This window comes from Carlito syrichta, unplaced genomic scaffold (assembly GCF_000164805.1).
Source record: "Carlito syrichta isolate Samal-C Ts95f unplaced genomic scaffold, Tarsius_syrichta-2.0.1 Scaffold96980, whole genome shotgun sequence".
In the NCBI taxonomy this organism is placed as follows: Eukaryota; Metazoa; Chordata; class Mammalia; order Primates; family Tarsiidae; genus Carlito; species Carlito syrichta.
In genome coordinates this window covers 20,916-42,810 of record NW_007041076.1, presented here as the reverse complement: position 1 = coordinate 42,810, position 21,895 = coordinate 20,916, and the positions used below count along the sequence as shown (strand labels likewise).

The 21,895-nt window shown below is 41.7% G+C and overlaps 1 protein-coding gene across 1 annotated transcript in view; it reads left to right on the top strand.

The window, feature by feature from the left end:
- Positions 1-21,895, top strand: part of LOC110596006 (stabilin-2-like) — a gene marked incomplete at its 3' end in the record, with an annotated part of 54,282 nt that overhangs the window by 14,424 nt on the left and 17,963 nt on the right. The window contains exons 4-5 of the mRNA XM_021714674.1: positions 14,113-14,198; positions 15,392-15,461. Coding sequence (XP_021570349.1) covers positions 14,113-14,198; positions 15,392-15,461 — 156 coding nt within the window. The remainder of the gene's footprint in view (positions 1-14,112; positions 14,199-15,391; positions 15,462-21,895) is intronic.

Genomic DNA, 21,895 nt, shown 5'->3' with positions numbered 1-21,895 from the left:
GCCCAGGAGGTTGAGGCTGCAGTGAGCTGTGATCATGCCACTGCACTCCAGCCTGGGTGACAGTAAGACTCTGGTCCAAAATAAATAAGTAAAAAGCAAAGGCAAAGGTACTAAAATAACCAAAATAATTTTGAAAAAGGCTAAGTTGGAGAACTTACATTACCTGATTTTAAAGCTATAGCAACCAAGACACTGTGGTATGGGTGAGGAGATAGACATATAGATCAAAGGGACAGAATAGAGAGTCCAGAGTGAGACCCCAACTCAATAAATAAATAAATACAGTACTGACCTAGTATGCTTAGGGGATAAAGACTCAAATTCTTGAGTCGGGTCTGATTACAATGCCAGTTCCAACTCTTACCATCCATGTGATCTTGGGCAAGTTACCTCACTTGGCCTCCATTCTCTTACCTGTAACCTTGGTACAGATGATGATGATATCACGCAGTTGTGAGAATGAGACTTACCACGTGTAAAGTGTTTGACAACAGTAACTCCTCAACAACTTCTGTTATAACTAACTCCCTACAGTCCTGGCAGAGACATTTCTGCGCATCTCGCTGCTTGACATAGCTTGTGATTCAGTAGGTCTATTATTTTCCTTCTCATGATTGTCTTTCTGTGAGTGGACCCCATGGGTCCCTGATGCCTTGGGCCGAAGCAAAGGCCTGCCCTTCAGGAACATAAGGAAGATGAATCTGTGAGTCAGCTGCAGTTTGCTAACAAAATACCATAACCCAGGGGGCTGAAATGACAGATATTATTTCTCCCAGTTTTGGAGACTGGGAAGGCCAAGATCAGGATGCTGGTAGATTCCATTCCTGAGAGAGGAGGCGTGAGGGAAGAGAGAAGATGGGAAAAGGGTAGAGGAGAGGGTGGGGAGATGGTGGGGAGAGAGGAAGACGGGAGAGAGAGGGAGGAGGAAGAGAGAGCACACTCTGGTCTCTCTTCTTCTTGTAAGTAGACTAATCCCATCATGGAGGGATCACCTCATCCAAACCTAATCACTTTCCGAGACCACACCTCCAAATACCATCTCGCTGGGTATTAGGACCCCTGGTCAATTTAAACCAACACATTCAGGTCATAACAATAAGAACCACCAGGACTTCACAAGCCCCTGGTAAAGAGGGATGGACCGGGATGAAGCACCTCCTATGTTTGATGTTTTGACTCAGGAAAGACCCCTTGGCCCCACCAGCCCCTTCCTGACCATAGCAAGAGGCAGGTAGACTCCTTTCTGCCCTTTCACTTTCCTGTGAAAACATAAAGATTAATCATTGCCAGCTTTGAAAATAATAATAGCCACTCAATGAATGTTGAACGGATCGTTCAGTGAGTGTTGAATGAATCCATTAAGTGAGTGGCTTATAGAAACACTTAAGCCATGTGCAATACTATAAGCAACCCATATGAATTAAATGTATTAATTTTTCACTTATAGATACTGCTTCCTGTATCTATCTAGAAGTCTTTGTCTAGCCTCCTATCACAATCGCAGGCCTTTAAATTCAGGCAGAGCTGGGTGGGGAATTCTTGTCATCAGGCCTGAGAGCTGGGATCTGGCCTTCCTCTTCTTCAGCTTCCTCTTAGATAAAATGATGATAACAATCACTTTATAGTGCTATTATGAGGATTAGATACTGAGATAGCACATATAATGAGTTTGGCATTCTACTCAGGGGCTAGAGTCCTAAAGTAACAACAATAAAAAGCAAGGACAGCACAAAAAGGAAACAAAAAAGAGTCAAGAACCCTTTTAAGACAAACATCTGTTCCCTGGAAAGTGGTCAGCAGTAGTTTGCTAAATGACTGTTTGAACCTGAAGAAATACTTTCTGACCATTGATTTTCTTGCAAGAACACTAAAGCATCCAAATGGAACGATTTAAAGATTCAAGGTAGGGAACTGTATAACTTACCTGGTGTTTGAAAATGGGCGGTTCTGATTCTAGTGTCTGAATTGGTTTTCCTTTCTAGTGAGGACAGACTATAGAAAATGGTACCCGTAAGGTTTAAATAGAAGTAAAGTTTAACCAATCGTTTTTGGAACTTTGATCATCTTTTCCAAACCAATCATTGAGGCACACAACCAGTGCTAATGGATTTTTTTAATGTATTTCATAATTTAAAGTAAAATTCAAACTTTTTGGTGTACAATTATTTCAGCTTTGACAAACCTAAATAGTTGTGTGACAACCACCACATACATAATTAAGATTAACAGCTATATATTCCCTCAAATTCCCTCTGCTATCCTTAACTCCCAATTCCTAGCATATACTAATCTGTTTTCTGTGTCTGTAATTCTGCCTTTTCATGATTTACCTGGAATTATACAGTATGTACTTTTGTGAGTTGGGGTCCTTTCACTTGATGTAATGCATTCGAGATTGATCCATACTGTCACATGTATCAGTAGTTTCATTCCTTTGTAATGCTTCATAGTACTCCATTCTGTGACCAGACTCAGTTTATCTATTCACTAACTGAAGGACACTGGGTTTGTTTCTAGTTTGGGGCACCTAAAAATAAAGCCACTATGGACATTCAGGTTTTTGGGTGAACATAAGTTGTCATTTTACTTGGGTAATACCTGGGAGGGGGAGTCCTGGATTGTACAGTGAATGAATATTTAACTTTATAAGAAATTGCCAAACTGTCTTCCAAAGTCTCTGCATCATTTTTCACTCCTATCAGGATTGTATGAGAGTTTAGTTGTTTGTCATCCTTGCTAGAAATTGGTATAATCGGGTGGTTTTTTGTTTGTTTGTTTGCTTAGCCATTCTAATTGGTGTGTAGTGGCCTTTCATTATAATTCATTGCAATTTGCATATTTTCGTGTGCTTATTTGCTATCCATATATCTTTCAGGTTGCTTATTTTCTTATTGCTGAGTTTTGAGAGTTCTTCAAAGATTTGAGAAAGTCCATTACACGTGTGATTTGAAAATGTATCCTCACCGTGTGTCTCATCTTTACACTCTTTTAGCAGTGTCTTTTGAGGAGAAAATGTTCTCAATTCTGGTGAGATCAACTGGATTAATTTTTTATTTATAGTTACTGCTTCTAACACTAACCTAATATCACAATGATATTTTCTATATTTTCTACTAGAAACTTTATAGTTTCAGGCCTTACGTTTAAATCAATCATCCATCTCAAGTTATTTTTTGTATATTGTTTGAGGTATGGGTCAAGGTTCATGTCTTTGCATATAAATAATAAATTAATAATTCCAGCAGCATTTCTTGGAAAGACAGTCATCGCCCCATCAAATTGCCTTTGAACTGTTGCAGAAAATCAACGGACCCTCTATGTGTAGGTCTATTTCTGGACTCTGTCCATTTGATCTATGTCCATCCTTTCACCAGTACCACAGTGTCTTGATTACTGTAGCTTTTTAATAAGTTCTGAAATCAGATCGTGTAAGTCTTCCAACTTCGTGTTTTTCAAAATCATTTTGGATATTCCAGTGCCTTTGCTTTTCCTCATAAGTTCATTTTTTATTTTTTATGTATTTATTTTGACTCAGACTTTCACTCTGTTACCCAAGCTAGAGTACAGTACCACAATCACAGCTTTCTGCAGCCTTGATCTCCTGGGCTTAGGTGATCCTCCCACATCAGCCTCCTGAGTAACTGGGATTGAAGCTGCATGCCACCACACATGGCTAATTTTTTAATGTTTTTGTAGAGACAAGGTCTTGCTATGTTTCCCAGGTTGGTTTTGAATTCCTGGGCTCAAGCAATCCTCCCATCTTAACCTCCCAAAGTGCTGGGATTATAGGTTTGAGCCACACCGCATCCGGCCCACATAAGTTTAGAATCCATTTGTCAATTTCCCCACACACACACACACACACACACACACACACACACACACACACACACACACACACACACAATCCTATTAGGATTTTAATTGGAATTACAATAAATCTATAGATCTGTTTAGCGAGAACTGACATCTGAATCCTCTAACCCATAGCCACAATATAGCTCTTCATTTTTGTTTTTTTTGGTTTTTTTGAGTTGGAGTCCCACTCTGTCGCTCAGACTGGAGTGCAGTGGCACACTCACAGCCACCCCAGCATCACCTTGTGGGACTCGGGAGATCCCTCCACCTCAGTCTTCCAAGTAGCCAGAACTAGGTGCGTGCTACCATGCCCAGCTAATTTTTGATTTTTTTTTGCAGAGACGAGGTTTCACCAAGTTGCTTGGACTGGTCTCGAACCCTCAGGCTCAGACAATCCACTTGCCTTGGCCTCCCAAAGTGCTGGGATTACAGGCTAAGCCACCAAGCCCGGCTGCTCTTCATAGGTTTCGGATTTCTTTTATTTTGTTCATCAGTGATTTGTAGATTCTGGCTTACAAACTTTGCAGAATTTTGTTAGATTCATACCTAAGTTCTTCATGACTTTTGTTACAAGTTTTTATGACTTTTTGAAAATTCTGCACTAATTGGTTCATTTCTAGTTTATAGAAATGCAGTTGATTTTTGTTATTGACCTCATATCCTAAGAACTTCCTAACCTTGTGATTAATTTTAATAATTTTTTGGAGAGTCTTGGTAATCTTCTCCTTAGATAATCAGATTGTCTGAAAATAGAGACAATTCTATTTCTTCCTTTCCAATCTTTATTTATTTTGTCTTTTTAAAATCTTATTGTTCCGACCATGTTATTATCTGTTATGTAAACATACGTATATGTATGGGTTTGGCTGCCTAAAATTTTGTTAAGATTGTTTGTGTCTATGCTCATTAGGGATGTTGGTCAGTAGCTTTCTTTTCTTGTTATGCATTTTGTCTGGTTTTAGAATCAGGGTAACAATGCTTTCCAAATTGAGTGAGCTAGAAATATATCCTGTCTTCTTCAGTTTCCTAGAAGAGTTTTTGTAAGATTGGTATTTCTTCCTTAACTGTGAGATAGTATTCACAAATGAAGTCATTCGGCATGGAATGTTCTTTGTGTGAAGAATTTTAACTTCAAATTCAGCTTCTTGCATATGAGGAGATGTCAGAAAAAGAATAGCAAATTTGACCGAAAACAAGCAGAAGATAGGAATATAAATATAAAAACAGACATCAAGGAAATAAAAAATAAAAAAGCAATGGAGCAAATAGATGAAAACAAAAGCTAATCAATGAAACTGATAAACAAGCAGATTTCTTGCATATAAATTCGAATTCAGCTTCTTGCGTATAAGGATATTCAGGTTATCTATTTCCTCTCGAGTGATCCGTGGTAGTGCTTTACTTATAATAAGTTTGTCCGCTTCATATATATCGTCAAATTTATTGGCATAAAGTTGTTCATAATATTTATTTATCCCTTTAATGTTTATAAGATGTGTAATGATGCTCCTTCTCTCATTCCTGTGATCTTGACTGGTAATTTACATCTTTTTTTTTTCCTTTGGATCTGGCTAGATCTTTACCATTTCATTGACCAGCTTTTGTTTTCATCTATTTGCTGTATTGCTTTTCTATTTTTTATTTCCTTGATGTCTGTTTCTGTATTTATATTTCTATCTTCTGCTTGTTTTTGGTCTAATTCGCTATTCTTTTTCTAACATCTTTATCTTAGGTTTTGGACATGATTTGAGAGCTTTCTTCTTTTCTATGAGGCAGTAATTATTTAGTGCAATAACGTTTCCCTCTAAGCACTGTTTTAACTGCATCTCAAAAATTGTGATATGTTGTGTTTTAATTTCTATTCAGTTCAAAATATTTTTAAGCTTCCCTTTTGGCTACTTCTTTGACCATGAGTTATTTATAAGTATAATATTTAACTTACAGATGTGCAGATTTTTTAGATGTTTATGCTATTATTTCCAGATGTGTTTCTTTTACTCAGTGAATGCAGATAAAAACATAAGATATCAAATTTGTGGGATGAAGCTAAAATAGTGCTTAGAAGGAAATTCATCATTTAATTTCATTGAAAACATAAAATATAATTTACATGATTTGAATCCTTTTATATTTGTTGAAACTTGTTTTATGTCTCAGAATATCTTGTATCTTGGCAAATGTTTCACGTGCCCTTGAGAAGAAGGTGTTTTCTACTGTCTTTAGATGGAGCATTCTATAGTCAAGTTGATTAACTATGCTCTTCAATTCTTTTCTATCCCTGATGATTTTTTCTTCTTTTTATTTCATAAAACATTTGAGTCAATATTCTTAATAATTTTAGGACTACTTATTCTATTGATTATTGAGAAAGAGTAATTGAAATCTCTGACTTTATTGGTAGATTTGTCTGTTTCTCCTTGCAGTTCTATGAGTTTTTATTTCATGTAACTTTGAAAATTTGTTATGAGGCCCTTATGCATTCATGATTTTTGTTCTCTTAATGAATTAACACCATTGACATTATAAAATAACCTTCTTTATCCCTGGTAAAAATTCATTACTCAGAAATCTTTGATATTAATACAAGCCTCTACTGCTTTCTTTTTCTCTCATTTACCTTTAGCTATATCTTTTTCTCTCATTTACCTTTAGCATATTTATGTTTTTACATTTAAAGTGGGCCTCCTGTAGACAGCATATAATTACTGCTTTCTTATCTAATATGATGACCCATGACTTTTAGTTAAGTGTTTAGACCACTTACATTTTATGTGTTGGGTTTACATCAACCGTTTTCCTGTTTGTTTTCTGTTTGTCCCATCTTCTCTTTGTTCTTTTTGCCCTCTTTGTTTGCCTTTTTTGGTACTAATTCTTTTTATAATTCTATTTTATCTTCTTTGTCAGTATATTAGCTACATCTTTTGCTTGGTGGGGCTTTTAAAGTATTTGCTTTAGGGTTTACAGAGTACAGCTTTAACTTATCATAGTCTACCTTCAAATAGACTCTATGCACAAGAAACAGTGTGCATTCCATTTCTACCCTCCCAGTCCTGGTGTTATTATTTTCATGCATTTTACTTTTATATATGTTACAAGCTCCACATTATATTGTTATCACTTTTGCCTTAAACAACAAGCTATCCTTTAAAGGATTTCAAATATTGAGAAAAACTATTTTACATTTAGCCCACAGTGACCATGTTCAGCATTCTTTATTTCTTTATGTGGGTCCAGAGTTACATCCGATATTATTTTCTTTCTTCCTGACCAATATCCTTCAACTCTCTTGGAGTGCAGGTTAGCTGGTGATGAATTCTTTTGGCTCTCCTATGTCTGAAGATGTATTTATCTTGCCTTTGTTTCTGAAATATACCGTTGTTGGATATAGAATTTTAGATTGATAACTTTGTTAGTTTGTTTGTTATATTAAAGACATTGTTCCACTTTCTTCTAGCTTGTATTGTTTCTAACAAGAGATCCATTGTCATTGTTCTCTTTCTTCCCCTCAACATAATGTATCTTTTTCATTTTAGCTGCTTTTAATATTTTATCACTGGTTTTAAGGAATTTTATTATAATGTGTTGTTTCCTTCATGTTGCTTTTTCTAGGTGTTCTTTGAGCTATTGAATCTGTGGGTTTATAGTTTTTCATCAAAACTGGAAAATTTTTGCCATATTTTTCAAATGCATTTTCTCCCTTTCTCTCTTTCTGAGACCCCGATAACACAAATATTGAGATGCCTGACAGTGTCCCAACTCACTGATGCTCTGCTTATTTTTCAGTCTTTTTTCTCTCTGTGCTTCATTTTTTGTAGTTTCTATTGTTTGTCTTTAAATTCATTAATTTTTTTTTTCACTGTTTAAACTGCTGTTAATTCTATATAGTAAATTTTTATCTCAAATGTTGTATTTTCATTTCTGGAAGTTCAATTTGGGTTTTGTTTATATCTTTCTTTTTTAGTATGCATTTTTCCCCTCTACTTTCCTCAATATATAAAATACAGTTATAATAACCATTTTAAAATCTTTGCCTACTAAGTCTATCATATATGTCATCTGTGGTTTGGTTTCATTGAACTGTTTTTTTTTTCTTCATTATTCATGCCTAGTAAGTTTTTACTAAATTCAGACATTGCAAATTTTACTTTATTGTGTTTGATATTCTTGTATCTTTAAAAAACATTCTTGAGCTTTGTTCTGGGACAAACAAAACTGCACTAAGGCACATTATAATCAAATTTCTGAGACACAATTAAGTTAACTGGAAACTATTTAAGCCTGCTTTCGAGCTTTCTTAGGCAGAGGGAGAGGAGCCTTTATTCTAGGACTGATTTTCCCCCAGTAAGGAGGTCATAGTTTTCTGAATGCTTTTCCTGATGCTTCATGAAGTACAAGATTTTCCACTCTGGCTGTAAGGAACACCAAATATCCCTGGCCCTGTGTGAGCTGGGTCCTGTCTTCTCATTCTGCCTTTTTCAAGTATTTCTTCCTAAGCCTCAGGTCGTCTCCTCTCATTCATGTGCTGATCATTACTCAGCTACGTGGAGTGAGAGAAGGAGAGATTGAAGAGCTCCAGCACTTGCCCACTCCCTTTCTGGGCAGCTCTCTGAATCCTAGCCACCTTGGCCTCCTCAGATTCCAAATTCCACCTCCACTGTGTTCCATTCAGGTATCCCTCCCTGCACTGTAAATTGTTGTAATTTTAGAGAGTAGCTCATTTTTCCCATCTCTCATAAATCACTCTCCATTATCTAACATCTGAAAACTATAATTTTGTATATTTTTCTGGTTTTTTTCACTTGTTTAAAACAAGATAAATCTGTTCCGTATTTCTCCACCTTGACCAGGAAAGGAAGTTTCTTGCTACTTTCAAGTACCATATGCCATCTGGGAGAAAAAAGCCTCCTGTGGTCTACCTTTGACCTGATTGGGGTCATATGTGATTGTGTTTGAGAAGCAGAAACAAATTTCCCCTCACTTTAATTACTTTTCCAGTGGCCTACCTCTGAGAGCTGCATCTCTACATTTGGAGTTGTACTTGGTCAGTCACACATGTACTTATTTACTCACTTATTCATTCATTCAATACATGCCCGTTAAACTCCTGTTCTGTGCCAAGTATTAATACAGACACTTAATGTATCATTGAATAAAACATAAGGCATCCTGCCCTCATTCTAACTTTTCAGTTAATACTGGGAACACCAAGATCAACAAGACATACTCCCTGGCTTCAAGAATATTACAGCTTAGCTCCTTCATTTGGAAATGATTTTTCATTGGAAAAATGAGTGGTGTTTGAGGCAGGTGTTTGGCTACAAAGACTGCCTGAGCTATACTATTCTTTCATGAAAGAGGTCTAAGAGTCCAGGAAACACAGCAGCTGAGAGCTTCAGAAAAGCCCTTGCGGTCTGCTGTGTCCCCTCTGAGGATTACTCAGTGTTGGAGCATCTTTGCCACTGATGGTCAGAGAGCCTGAGGGTAGAGAGTAGAGCTTCTTGAAAGTTTCAAGAAGAACTAGCATGGCTGTTCTAGTGATTGGTGGGTAAAAGTTTACAGAATTTTCTTTCATTGTAACCTACCTGGTGGTACAATTTAGAAGCTAAGGTTCCTGTTGACTTCTAACCACCAGAGGCTACATATATTACCCAAAAAAACCTAACTGCTGATTAATCACTGAGGCCTAAGTCAGTGTACAACATCTCCCTATGGTGGTGCACTCCCAGAATGCTGCTTCTGCAGCAAATTTTGTTCTAGTTAAATGTCTAGGCACTTCCTGCTGGCTGAGCTCATCCACAGCGGAACTTTGCTGAGGCACTAAGAACTTTGCCTATGTCCAGCCCATTCCTCACACAACTATCCCATGCAAAGACCCATCAACTCCTGGGTATTTCCCTAGGAGCAGTCTGGGAAGCACAAAAACCTTTACCTCCTCTCTGCAATCTGCATTAATTCTGCCACCATATTCAATAGTTCTCAAATATTAATGTGCAGTAGAATTACCTGGAAAGCTCGTTAAAATGTATTATTTGAATGACTATATTCTTGTGCCTTGGTAGATGTGAAGTGTTGGACTTTGCATAAATTGTAGCAGTTTATTAATGGACAAGGGGTTGGGTATGGACTGAAATCCAGCCTATTCTCAGCCTGCCAAGCTCCGTGCTCTGGTGTGGGCCTGGTCACCAGAGGATGAGGCAGTCTTCTCTTTGTTTTAGTTTCATCTGCTTTCCAAGCCTTATATCTGTGGGGATATATCCACAAGGGCAGTGGGTGGAGGAGGCTTTGTTTAATTGTCACAAAAGCTCTCTATGCCCTGATGTATTAGGCCAGGTCTTCCAAAAGGTAGATACCAGACATGGCTAGAAGTGAAATATTACTTAGAGGAAACATCCTTGAGACAAAATAAGTAGGAAGCCAGGAGAAGCAAAGGAAGCTCTCAGACAGCGATGAAGTTCTGATCCCTGTGAATGAGAGAAGTCAAGGAAGGTTGGATACAAAAAATTTTGACTATGTGTAGTTCTAAGAAAATTTGGTAAAGCTGGAGTCCTCCAGCCAAAAATCACCCAACAAAGGAGTCCTGCTCCTGAAGGAGTGGCCTACCCTGGCATCAGTACCACCCTCGGTCACATAGCAGTCATGGGAAGTGTGGCTTCATAAACAAAATGGTGGATTTCAAGGTAATTATGCTTCCAAAGTCAGACATCTGAGAGGTGCATTTTTATGGATGCATATCGGATAAGGGGGGACTTGGAAATGTCTTTATAACACTTCCCCTCTTGCAGGTGATTTGGAACAGCTGGTCCAGTGAACCACCCTGAGAGGAATATCTACCTAGAGTTTTAAAAAGAACGGCTTAGCCAAGCCAGGCTCGGTGGCTCAGCCTGTAATCCCACGCCTTTGGGAGGCTGAGGTGAGCGGATTGCCTGTGCCCACGGGTTCGAGACCCGCCTGGGCAGCAAGACCTCATCTCTACAATAAATCAAAAAATCAGCCGGGCGTAGTAGCGCGCGCCTGTAATTCCGGCTACTTGGAAGGCTGAGGTGGAAGGATTGCCGGAGCCCAGCAGGTCGAGGCTGTGGTGGCCGGGAGCGGCCGACAGAGTGAGACTCCAACTCAAAAAAAAAAAAAAGAACGGCTTGTTAACTTCCTGGACACAAAGTCACATGCTTAGAAGCTGGGATGAGGGAAAGCTTTCCAGTTCCTCTTGTAGCTAGAACATGGTTATACTCTCAGTAGATGACTTTTTTCCCCTTTTCTCCTATGGGTGCTATAATAGAAATGGGTCCATTGGAACAGGCACCCAGAAGGTAGAAAAGCCTAAAGGGTCTCAGAGGCGGGGTCAGGGAGGGGGGGTCTTTGAGAGTGGGAAGAACACAGGTGAGACATGGAGAGAAAGACAGGTCTGGGGGAGTCGACTGGCCTGGACGGTAGGAAGGCAAGACAAAGACAGGGAGGGGAGTTGGTGCTTTGCATGGAGGAGCCGATTCAATGGAATGTGAGGGCAAAAGCCTGGGATTCAGGTGTTTTCACTAGCAAACATTAAAATATTCGGGAGGACATCTCTGAAAGGTGGCTCTAAGTGCTCAGTCTTAGGTTGGAGGAGACCCTGTGCTCTTCTAAGCTAGTCCTGAAGGCAAGCTGGCTATCACCAAGGGAGTACCTTGCACACCCGTCCTGAGGATAGGCGCAGGGACCAAGAGTGAAAAATAAGGGAATATTTGTTGCTTCTCTATCTTCCTAGTCCTGCCTTGGTTCAAAAAACACCATTTCAGTCCAAGATTGGCCTGCTATGAAAAACAAACAGAAGAACACTTTGGTAGTGAACAATTTGCAAAGATGCTCTCTCAGCCCCCGTGCTGGGCATCGTGAGTGGACTCAAGTGGTTCCTTAGGTTTTTAGATGAGTTCCCAAGTGCTTACCCAGCCCCTGCTTGGTCAAGCTCTCTGTCTTCCTCTCCATCCTCACTTACTGCTGCTGTTCTTTAGAAAAATATTTAAATAATTCCTTAGTGATTCAGCTGTTGCCATCTGTTGAGACAAGATCTAAACCAACAGGACCGTTCGATATTTGGGGGAAGGATTGGTAACATCCAGTAGGCAGAGAGATGAAACTCTAGATCTCTTCCCTTACAACCCTCATCCCAGGTTGTAACCCAATATTGCCTGGCGGTCCGTCAATCCACGACTCTCTCCTCACTAGACCAGTAGGACCCGAAAATAGAATCCAGGTCTGTGTTCTCACCCATATAAAACCAAGACCTTCCATGGTGACTGTTTCAAGCAGGTGTCCAGTAGTTTATTTCCTGAGTGTTGTTAACTGTTACAATACCAGTCTGAAAGAATAAAAACCAGAGAAGAAGATCTACTCAATAATTGCAACTACCATTCATTCACCAAGTACCTGCTGTTTCCAGTTCCTGCAACAACCTGCCTGGAGGATGGTCTTGTCCCAGCCCACACTTGAACTGAATCTCAAGCCAGGCATGGACTTTCTCAACAGCAAAGGGTTACTTGCAAAAGGTTACTAGCAAAGGTTGAGCTGAGATTCAAACCCAGAACATTCTGATAGCAACATCCCAGCGCTTTGCATGACACCATCAAATCTCACATCACCACCAGCCTTGTTTGTGGGAGCAGCCCAAACCAGAGTCTTGTTTTTCACTGTGACTTATACGTATGAGTTACATGCCACATAGAAATGTGTTTGTGTGAACGAGGCAGGATCAAGCGTTATTCCAAATTTGGGGTAGCAAGGCAGAGGACTTCCACAAAACTGCCAATAATACAAAGTTCTAGGTAATAATAAGGAGTGCGTGTGTTTACTACTCACAGCAGTCCCCTAAAGTTAGGTCTATTTGTAGCTCCACTTCCTAGATAAGAACCCATGTCGACTCCACACTCAAAGTGGAGAATAATAGCAAGTGTAAAAAGAAATAGACTTAAAAAAAAAAAAAACCCTCGGCCAGGCAAAGTGGCTCAAACCTGTAATTCCAGCACTTTGGGAAGCCGAGGTAAGGGAATTGCCTGAGCTCAGGGGTTCAAGACCAGTGTGGGCAACTTGGTGAGATATATACAATATATATCTACAATATATCACAAAAAAATTAGCCGGGCATGGTAGCATGCACCTGTAGTTCCTGCTACTTGGAAAGCTGAGGTGGAAGGATCACCTGAGCCCAGCAGGTCGACCCAGTCTGGGCGATGGAGTGAGACCCTGACTCAAAAAAAAGTCCTCGTTGCAGTAACACCTTAAACTTCTGTCACTTATCATAGTTTTAAATTCTCTATTTGATTTTGGGCATGGTTCTATCTGGCTTTCTAGCTAAATGTTCCTTTGCTCTAACTTGAAAAATATACTGGTGTATAGTAGGTATCCTCTGGATGTTTCATGAACATGAAATCTTCTAATAAATGTTTATAAACATTCCAGTTTGGGTCTAGAACTGCACAGAAGTACAAAAATCTATGTTTGTTTGGAATCAGCTTCTGAGAGAAACCAAAATTCCTTTGCCTGCCATACGAGGCACATCACTAATCAGCCCCCACTGTCCTACCATATCTTGTCAACCCCACCACTGTCACACCCCAGTGCCAGTCCCACAGACCCCACCATTCCCAGAATAGGCCATGCCCATTTGCAACCCCAGACTTGGCACTTGCTACCCACTCTTCCTAAAATCCCCTTCCCTTATAAACACCACCAACTCCTACTGCACCTTCCAAACCCCAGCTTAGATTACTCCTCCTCGTGGATGTCTCTCAGGGACCCTAAGACAACTTCACAGCAACCTTTGCTGGACTCCCTCAGTACCCTGTCTAGCACACTAAGGAAGAGGCCTGGCTTCAGAATCATGCTAAGGGCTGAGCTCAGTTCCTAGCTTTGCAACTTATAAACTGTGGGACCTTGGTGAGAGTTATGTGACCTCTCTAAGCTTCAGCCTCCTCATCTGCTAATTGGCAGCAACCATGACCACCCCTGAGGTGTGAGAGGAATGATTTCATTAGATCAGTGTAAAGAGAATCACAAACACTCAAGTCATGGTAGACTGCGTGATATCTTCTATGACAGCATGTGACCACAGTTTACACACTTGCCTTCCCTGTAACCCCTAAGTGATACCAACAGACTCTGCAGTGATTTCCTTCCCCTGGCAACTAGCACACTCACTGGCTCATGGGAGATGCTTAAGTGCATCCTTGCAGGATGCTTGTGCACAGTCATGAATGAATGAATCTGAGCTGTTTGACTTTCTAGACTGTCCAGGAGGAGCGGAATCCCCCTGCAGTGGCCGGGGCAGTTGTGCAGAAGGTATGGAAGGAAATGGAACCTGCTCTTGCCAAGTAAGTTCAGAAATGTGTTCTCCCTCTCCCCAGTGCTGTATCCCTTTTACCTGTTGATCCACTTTAAATATCACATGTGCACGCACGTGTACACACACACACACACACACACACACACACACACACACACACAGACACACACACACACTAGGTAGAGTCTCTATTTGCAACAAAATGACCTCCTAGAGTCAATCAACTGCTCAGCCTTAAGCATACCCCTCTGCAAAATGGATTTGAAGTAATACTTGTTAAAAACATAAAATGAGGTCATGTATGTGAAAATACACCATGAAACTACACTGGGTTCTAGAAATCGATGTCCTTGTCACTACTAATCATCACCACTGGGGGCAGACTACCCTTTGGTGCTATCCTCCGCATCCTTTGTGGGCCGTTTTATTTGCCAATCAACATATTTTAATTAAAAAAAGAAGACCGACTGTTTCAATCAATGAAACTTAAAGTTTCTCCTGGATCCTAGACTTCATATTTATAAATGTATAATGTGTTAAACTACTGTTTGGTTTAAATGGACTTGTTGGGTTAGCTTGGGGGATATTATCATTTTTACTGTTTTCTACAGGGAAAATATTTTCCAATATGTATCAAAACAACTTTGGACTTTAAAATTACAGCCCATTTTTAAGTTGGAGCTATCTGCGTAGCTATTTCTCTACACTTGTACATACGATGCTTTTACTGTAAAATGAGTTAATGTATAAAATACTGCCTCGTGTCATAATAAAGATAGTAATGCATTGGGGGAAAAAAGTTCTTTGTTATCTCGGGAAAGTGACTTTTTGCAAGTCTCTAGCCTTAGGGGATTTAAATACAAATAAATCCTTCTGAAAGGAATTGAGCTCAGCTGTCTTCAGAAATGCAAAACTGGAAGAGTTTTCCTTTCACCCTTGGGTGAAATGGGCAAGAGATGTGACTGTTGTCACCCTGTTTCTGTCTTTAAACTGGCAAAGTAGCTTTCTTCTGAGAAGCTTCAGACCCTCAGTGAAAAATGATACCAGGATTAATGCAGGCATTATAACGCAAACAGAAGGAAGGAGCTTCAGGGAAGGTGCAGAGGGCAGATATATTTGAGAACAAACTCTGACCAGATCACCAGTTGAAAACCAAAGAGCATCCTGGGTGACATGGGGATCACCTTGGGTCTAATGTCAACTCCCTGGGGTGTTTTGCAGGAAGGGTTTGGTGGAACAGCCTGTGAAACCTGTGCTGACGACACCTTATTTGGACCCAACTGTTCAGCAGGTATGTCTGCCATTTGTGTAATCAATGCATTGTAAATGCTGATCGACTCCAGAGAGACAGCTCCTTGAGGAGAAAGCATCGAGCAGTTATAGGTCACCAAGTCTCCATAGGGAAAACAAATCTGACAGCAACTCTGATTAAATTCAATCATTGGAAAGAGAGATGGCGTTTTCTGTGGTTCTCATCCCTGTGCATGCAGCCAGCTACTCGCCAGTAATTGTTTCTGGTTTCTCTACGATTCTCTCTCCCAGGCTCTGAGATCCCACAGCTGCCCATTCCTTGCCTGCCCAGTTTCTCTCTAGGATCTCTCTGTATCCTGGTTTCAGCATAAATCCAGGGACTTCTGATTCTATCATAGGTCTCACCTGATTCTAATTTTTTCCTTCCTTGTGGGAGTTCACAAATAATTACTAAGGTGGTCAGAAATCGTTGGCTCCAAATTAAACAAACCTGAGAATGCCTTGTCTATGCTCTCATTTTGAGTGTCCCCAGGAGTAGACCCCAAGGCAGAGATTTGAGTACAAGTGGTAAATTTGGAGGGCAATCCCAGGAAGCACTAGCATGTGAGAAGTGGCATGGGGAAATAAAAGGTGTGTTATCAAGCCAGGGGTCACTGTGGACACTGGAGCCTGATGCCCTGGAGAGCTCAGGGGGTCAGTGCAGAACATACAGCTCAGAGTGACCTTGCCCGAATACCAAGGCAACCACAATGTAATAGGCAGAATAATGGTTCCCCAAGATGTCCACACCCAAAGCTCTGGGACCTGGGAGTGTGGTACCTTACATGGCAAGGGGGAATCAAGGTAGCAGATTGAGTTAAAGTTGCTGATCAGCTGATGCTAAGGTAAAAGATGATGCTTCTAGTATGATTACAAGCATTCCTAAGTGTAGAGGCAGTAAGTGAGTGTCAAAGTGGCATGAGATGTAAGAAGGCTTCCCCTAACCACTGCTGGCTTTGAAGATGGAAGGGGGGCACGAATCAAGGAATGTGGGTGGCCTCTGGAGGCTGGAAAAGACACAGAAACAGATTCTTCCCAGAGCCTGCACAAAGGAATACAACCTGCCAATACCATGATCATAGCACAACGATTTGGGATGTGTAAGAAATGTAAGACAACAAATGTGTGTTGTTTGAAGATACGAAACTTGTGGCAGTATGTTACAGCAGTGATAGGAAGCTGATACACACAGCTGCACAGAGAGCACTGTGCATTTCTTGGCACTGCTAGCATCCAGTGAGCGCTTGGGCAGAGGTTCCCAGTCAGAGGTTCACACAAAACCCTTTGGCAAATAGCTGTGGAGTTTGACAGCCAACTGGAATGCCAGGGTAAGACCAAAAGAATGTGGGTGTGGTAGGGACAGTGTCTGCCAGAGCCACATTTCCCAAAATGACATACACTGAGTGGCTTTTCTCCAGTACCACTTTGGTTCTGGCTTTCATGGAAAAATTAAATTCAATAGACACTGCTTTGATTCAAATATTTTTTGCAAGAAAATCTACACACACACATGCACATCCCACCCCCTTAAATTTGCACACTCTGCAGTAAGTGTCACCTGCAATAGCAGAAGCACTGCCTCTCTCTGACCTGTGGGGTGCTCAAAAGCAGGCACCATGGGGTCTTCATCTCTGGTACCTTCTATGTATGCATGAGTGCATGGTATCTATGTGTACATGCATGGTATGTGTGCACGCTTGGTATGTAGACATTCACTACACTGTTGTTGAATGAATAAACGAGTGAGTGCATGAATGGATGAATTAATGAATGATCTAATTTGCTCCAACAATGTTATCTTGACCCAGACACACAGTGCTGAACCCAGGCTTTAAACTCATACTGGGTTTCAACTCCAGGGCTGCTAATTGTGGTAATGTAGGTGAGTACATGACACATTCTCTCTGCTTGTGTTTTTATCTATAAAAATAGAAATAATATTGTCTCTTTTAGGGAAGATTTAATGGAATCATTAGTGCACACTAAATGCTAGCAATTATTATTATGACCTGTTGCTACCCAGTATCCCCTAGTCTTTGGTGTTTCTTACCCACTACTCCACAAGAGGTTATTTCACAAGGGTGTTAGCTCATGCAAACTTAAAGCAGACATTGATATCTTATATGCTGTTTTTAATGTTATGCATTGCTTTAAAGAACAATTAACTAAAAAGTGGATTTTGAGCAATTAAAATACTATAAGAAAGGGATTGGCTGTAGCAGAAAACTGTCTGGGGAGGGAGTGGGATTGGCACTGAGGGAAACTGCTAAGGGAGGGAGGGACATACTTCATCAACAAGGGTACCTGCCTAATCAACGTTTATATACCTAACCCCGAATTGTACCCCACATCTTTATAACAAAAAAAGAAATTACATTTGACCCAGAAAAAAAGTAATAAAATAGTCAATCAACTGTTTAGAAATAGTATGTCTCATTCCAAGTTGGCCCTTCCTTACCATAATACTAGAATTTAAATTACACATTTCAAATAAATATTGAAAGGAAAAGGAATAAAGAAGGCACCTAGCATTGCTTCATTCCCAAGAAAGTTGAGTAATAGTTTTGGGATGACAAGTTAGAAGTAAGATGAACCATGTGACCTCCAAGAACCTAGTGCTGGTTACCGACGAGCACAGGTACACATGGACATTCCTAACATTTCCAAATAAAGGAAGTAGCTTCCCTTCACCCATTGTGCCATGGAGAAAGGCAAGTGAATGGGAGAAAGATGGTTTAGAAACCTAAATTTTTAAGTAAGAAAACTGGAAACCTAAACCAAGACGCAGGAGAAAAAGCTCCAAGTTCTGCTCTGTCCCACGTGGCAGCCACGAGCCATGTGTGGACACTGAGAACCTAAAATGTGGCGAGTGCAACTGAGGAACTAACTTTTAGTTAGTATTGCTTAAATAAAATGTAAATAGCCGCACATGGTTAGTGTCTGCCCAATTAAAGGGTACGACTCTAAAATGTAATGAATGGACTTAAAGTCAGCCCTAAGTGCTGTGACAGAGGGAAGCCGTTTAACCTCCCTAATATCTGCCTCACAGGGTTGACAATATACCAAAGCTCTTAGTAGTATGCCACCAGCATTCAATCAACGGAGGTAAGTATGAAGCAAGCACAAAAATATTCCAACAGTGAGCAAGTCACTAGTGAATGAACGAATGAATGGTGGCTGGTCATTTCCCGGGGGCAAGGACTACGGGAGTTTGCAGGTCTTTTCAACCAGGCATCCACTGGGTGCCAGTGTTGTTTCATCCTCTGAGGAGCTGGTCTGGGAGGAGGTTCTTTGGCCTCTAAGTAGGACAGCTCCATTAGGTGTTTATTTTTAACGCTGGCTGTCGCCTGCTGCTGGAGCACTCTTCTCCAGACTGCTTACTGGTTTGGAGATGATTTCAAGCTGCACCAACCAAGGTTTTCATCTCTGCTGCCAGCGCCTCACTCCCGGCTAGGGTGATGACAAAGCCTGCAGCGAAACTACAGGGCCCCCAAGTCAACCCCATAACCATGCACTGTTCACAAGAGTGGCTAGCGTGTGCGGAAGGCCTACTGTGTGCCAGGCAGTGTGCAAAGAGGCTTCTTGGGATCCTCACTGTGTCTCTTCAAGGGAGTGGAGGATTCTCCTCTTATGGAATATAGGAGGAGAGGTCACTCAAGGCTATGATGGGAGCACAGGGAGAATTTGCCCTAGGCGTCTGACTCCGAGCCCAGGCCCCCAAGCACTGCATGGTTCCTCCCCGCTGAGCACCCAGCATGCATTAGACCCCAGACAGGTGGTGGGGTCCTCAAGAGATGACATTAGGTTCCCAGCTCCCAGGAGCTGGAAATGTGGGTGACAGCTGTGACACAGGGTGCACAGCCCACACCGGGTGCCATGGGAACACAGAAGGGGGAGCAGCTCACTCTGCCAGGGACACCTCACAGGGGCTGTGGACACCATCCCTCTGACCAGAACAGCAGTGGCTTCGGCCACTTTAAAGTCACACTGCCCCCAGTTTCACATGTCTCTAGGGGTTTCCTGAGGCCAGTTCACAAGGTCCCAAGGGATCTTTCAATGCCTTCTGGGAAATCCTCTACCACTCACTTCTCTTTCCCAAGGACACGTTCTTGGCAGCCGCTGGCAGCCCTGCAACACGGTGCCAGAGGCTTCCAAAGCTGCCCGTGCCGGGTAAGTTCATCCAGTACAGTCTATACCATAAGACAGGGCACAGGCGGCAGCTGAGGCCAGGTCCTTGGGCCCACACCACACAGCTGAGAGGGTGCTCTTAGTGACAAGGACAACAACCCTTGCAGCTGGCAGCCTAGCAACTAAGATGGGAACAAGGGCTGAGTTACCCTTCCCTCCCCTATGTCCCCCACCCCTCTCCACTGGTTGCTTGATAGTACGTAGGACATGAATCCTCACTGATCTCTCAGAGCCTGGCTTCCCGCTGTGCTGCGAGCTGTTTGCGTGTAGGTATTACTATCAGTTATTGATATTTACATGACTAATGCCTTATGGTACCTGCTACTAGCTAGGAACTGGGAAACATTATTGAATTGAATTGAATTGAATCTGAGCCCATCATACACCCTCACCAATATCTCTATAACCAACTTGTCTTTTCCCCAGAACTTGTCTGTCCCAAAAAACTATGGCCATAGGTGGACATCCGAGTGCTTTGCTAAAACAGAAAAAATGGCCTTTGAGTTTTGAAGGGAGCACGATATTTTCCAATCCAATTTAATTTCTCACAATTATTTGAGTGAGTATTTGAGCTGGTTATCTCCCATTTTTTCATATGTGATACAGGGATAATAAGGAAAGCTACCTCAAAGGGTGTGGTGAGCATTAAATTAGATAATGAATGCAAAGCACTTGGCGAAATGCCTGACAGATAGCAAGCACAGTAAAGGAGCATACAAACCCCATTTGGAAATTTTAGGAGGCATCAAAAAAACTCAGTCGCTAAGATATACAACTATATCTGTTTCCTAGGGCTGCTGTAACAAAGCACCGCAAACTTGGTGGCCTAAGACCACAGGAACTTATTGTCTCAGTTCTGCAAGCTAAGAGCCAAATATCAAGGTGTTGGCAGAGCCATGCTCTTTTCGAAGGTTCTAGAAGGGGATCTTGACTTGTCTCGTCCAGCTTCTGGTAGCGCCAGGTGTTCCTTGGCTGTGATACCATCATTCCAACTTCTGCCTCCACCTTCAAGTGGCCTTTTCCCCTTGTATGTCTGTGTCTTAACCCCTTCCTATAAGGACACCAGCCATATTGGATTAAGGGAGTCGCCCTACTCCAGTACAACCTCGTCTTAGCTAATTACATCTTCAGTGCCCCTATTTCCAAATAGGGATGTTCTGAGGTCCTGGGGATTAGGGCTCCAACATAATCTTTTGGGGGACTCAAAATAATGACAATACTTTAAAACTACTGAACAAAATGTCAAAATATTAAATAAGGGCAAGATTCGACTCTGCACTTGTACCACCCTACCTCACTCTCCTCATCCAAATATCCACCCTGCCAGATGCTATCTTTATCTACAATTTAGTTGAGGAGTTGCTGGAATTATCATAGGACACTTATTTATTTATCATTTACTTGTGTATTTATGTATTTATTGAGTTGGAGTCTTACTCCGTCGCCCAAGCTGGAGCGCAGTGGCACGCTCACGGCCACCCCAGCATCAACCTGCTGGGCTCCAGCGATCCTTCCGCCTCAGCCTTCCAAGTAGTCGGAACTACAGGTGTGCACTACCACACCCAGCTAATTTTTGATTTACTGTAGAGACGAGATCTCGTCAAGTTGCCCAGGCTGGTCTCGAACCCGCGGGCTCAGGCAATCCATTCGCCTCGGCCTCCCAAAGTTCTGGAATTACAGGCTGAGCCACCAAGCCCAGCCTGTTGTAGGACACTTTAAAAGATATGGGGAAACACAGAGCGGGAGAAGGCCTTCCAGGGGGTTCCAAAATAACGGGAGAAAAATATGCAGACTGAGAAAACAGCAGCTCTGATAGCTCTCGACTGGTCACTGGCCCCGTGTTCTCCTGATGAGCATAAAGAATTTCTCAGAATATCACCATCAGACAGAGGTTCACTGTATCCATGGGGGGAAAACAGAAACGAGGCCACTGCAAAGCCCTGTGTAAATAGATGAAACAAATACACAAACATGCGCAAAGATGACCCGAAAGGTGCTTCTTCTGCTTCTTCCCCGTGACAGCTCACCCTTGTTCACTCTGTTTGGTCCCTGGTGTGTTCCTGGTAGTCACTGGCTGTCAGGCATCCCCAAGATTAACAGCTGCAGTTGGCTGCAGTAGTGGACAAGGTACAAAGAATTCTGCTTGGGGACCACTGAGTAGGGACCACAGAAATGAGGGCTTTGGTCGGCCTTGATGCATGAGGCAGATTTCAATGGGCACACAGAAGGGAGCCCCGCAGAGACAAA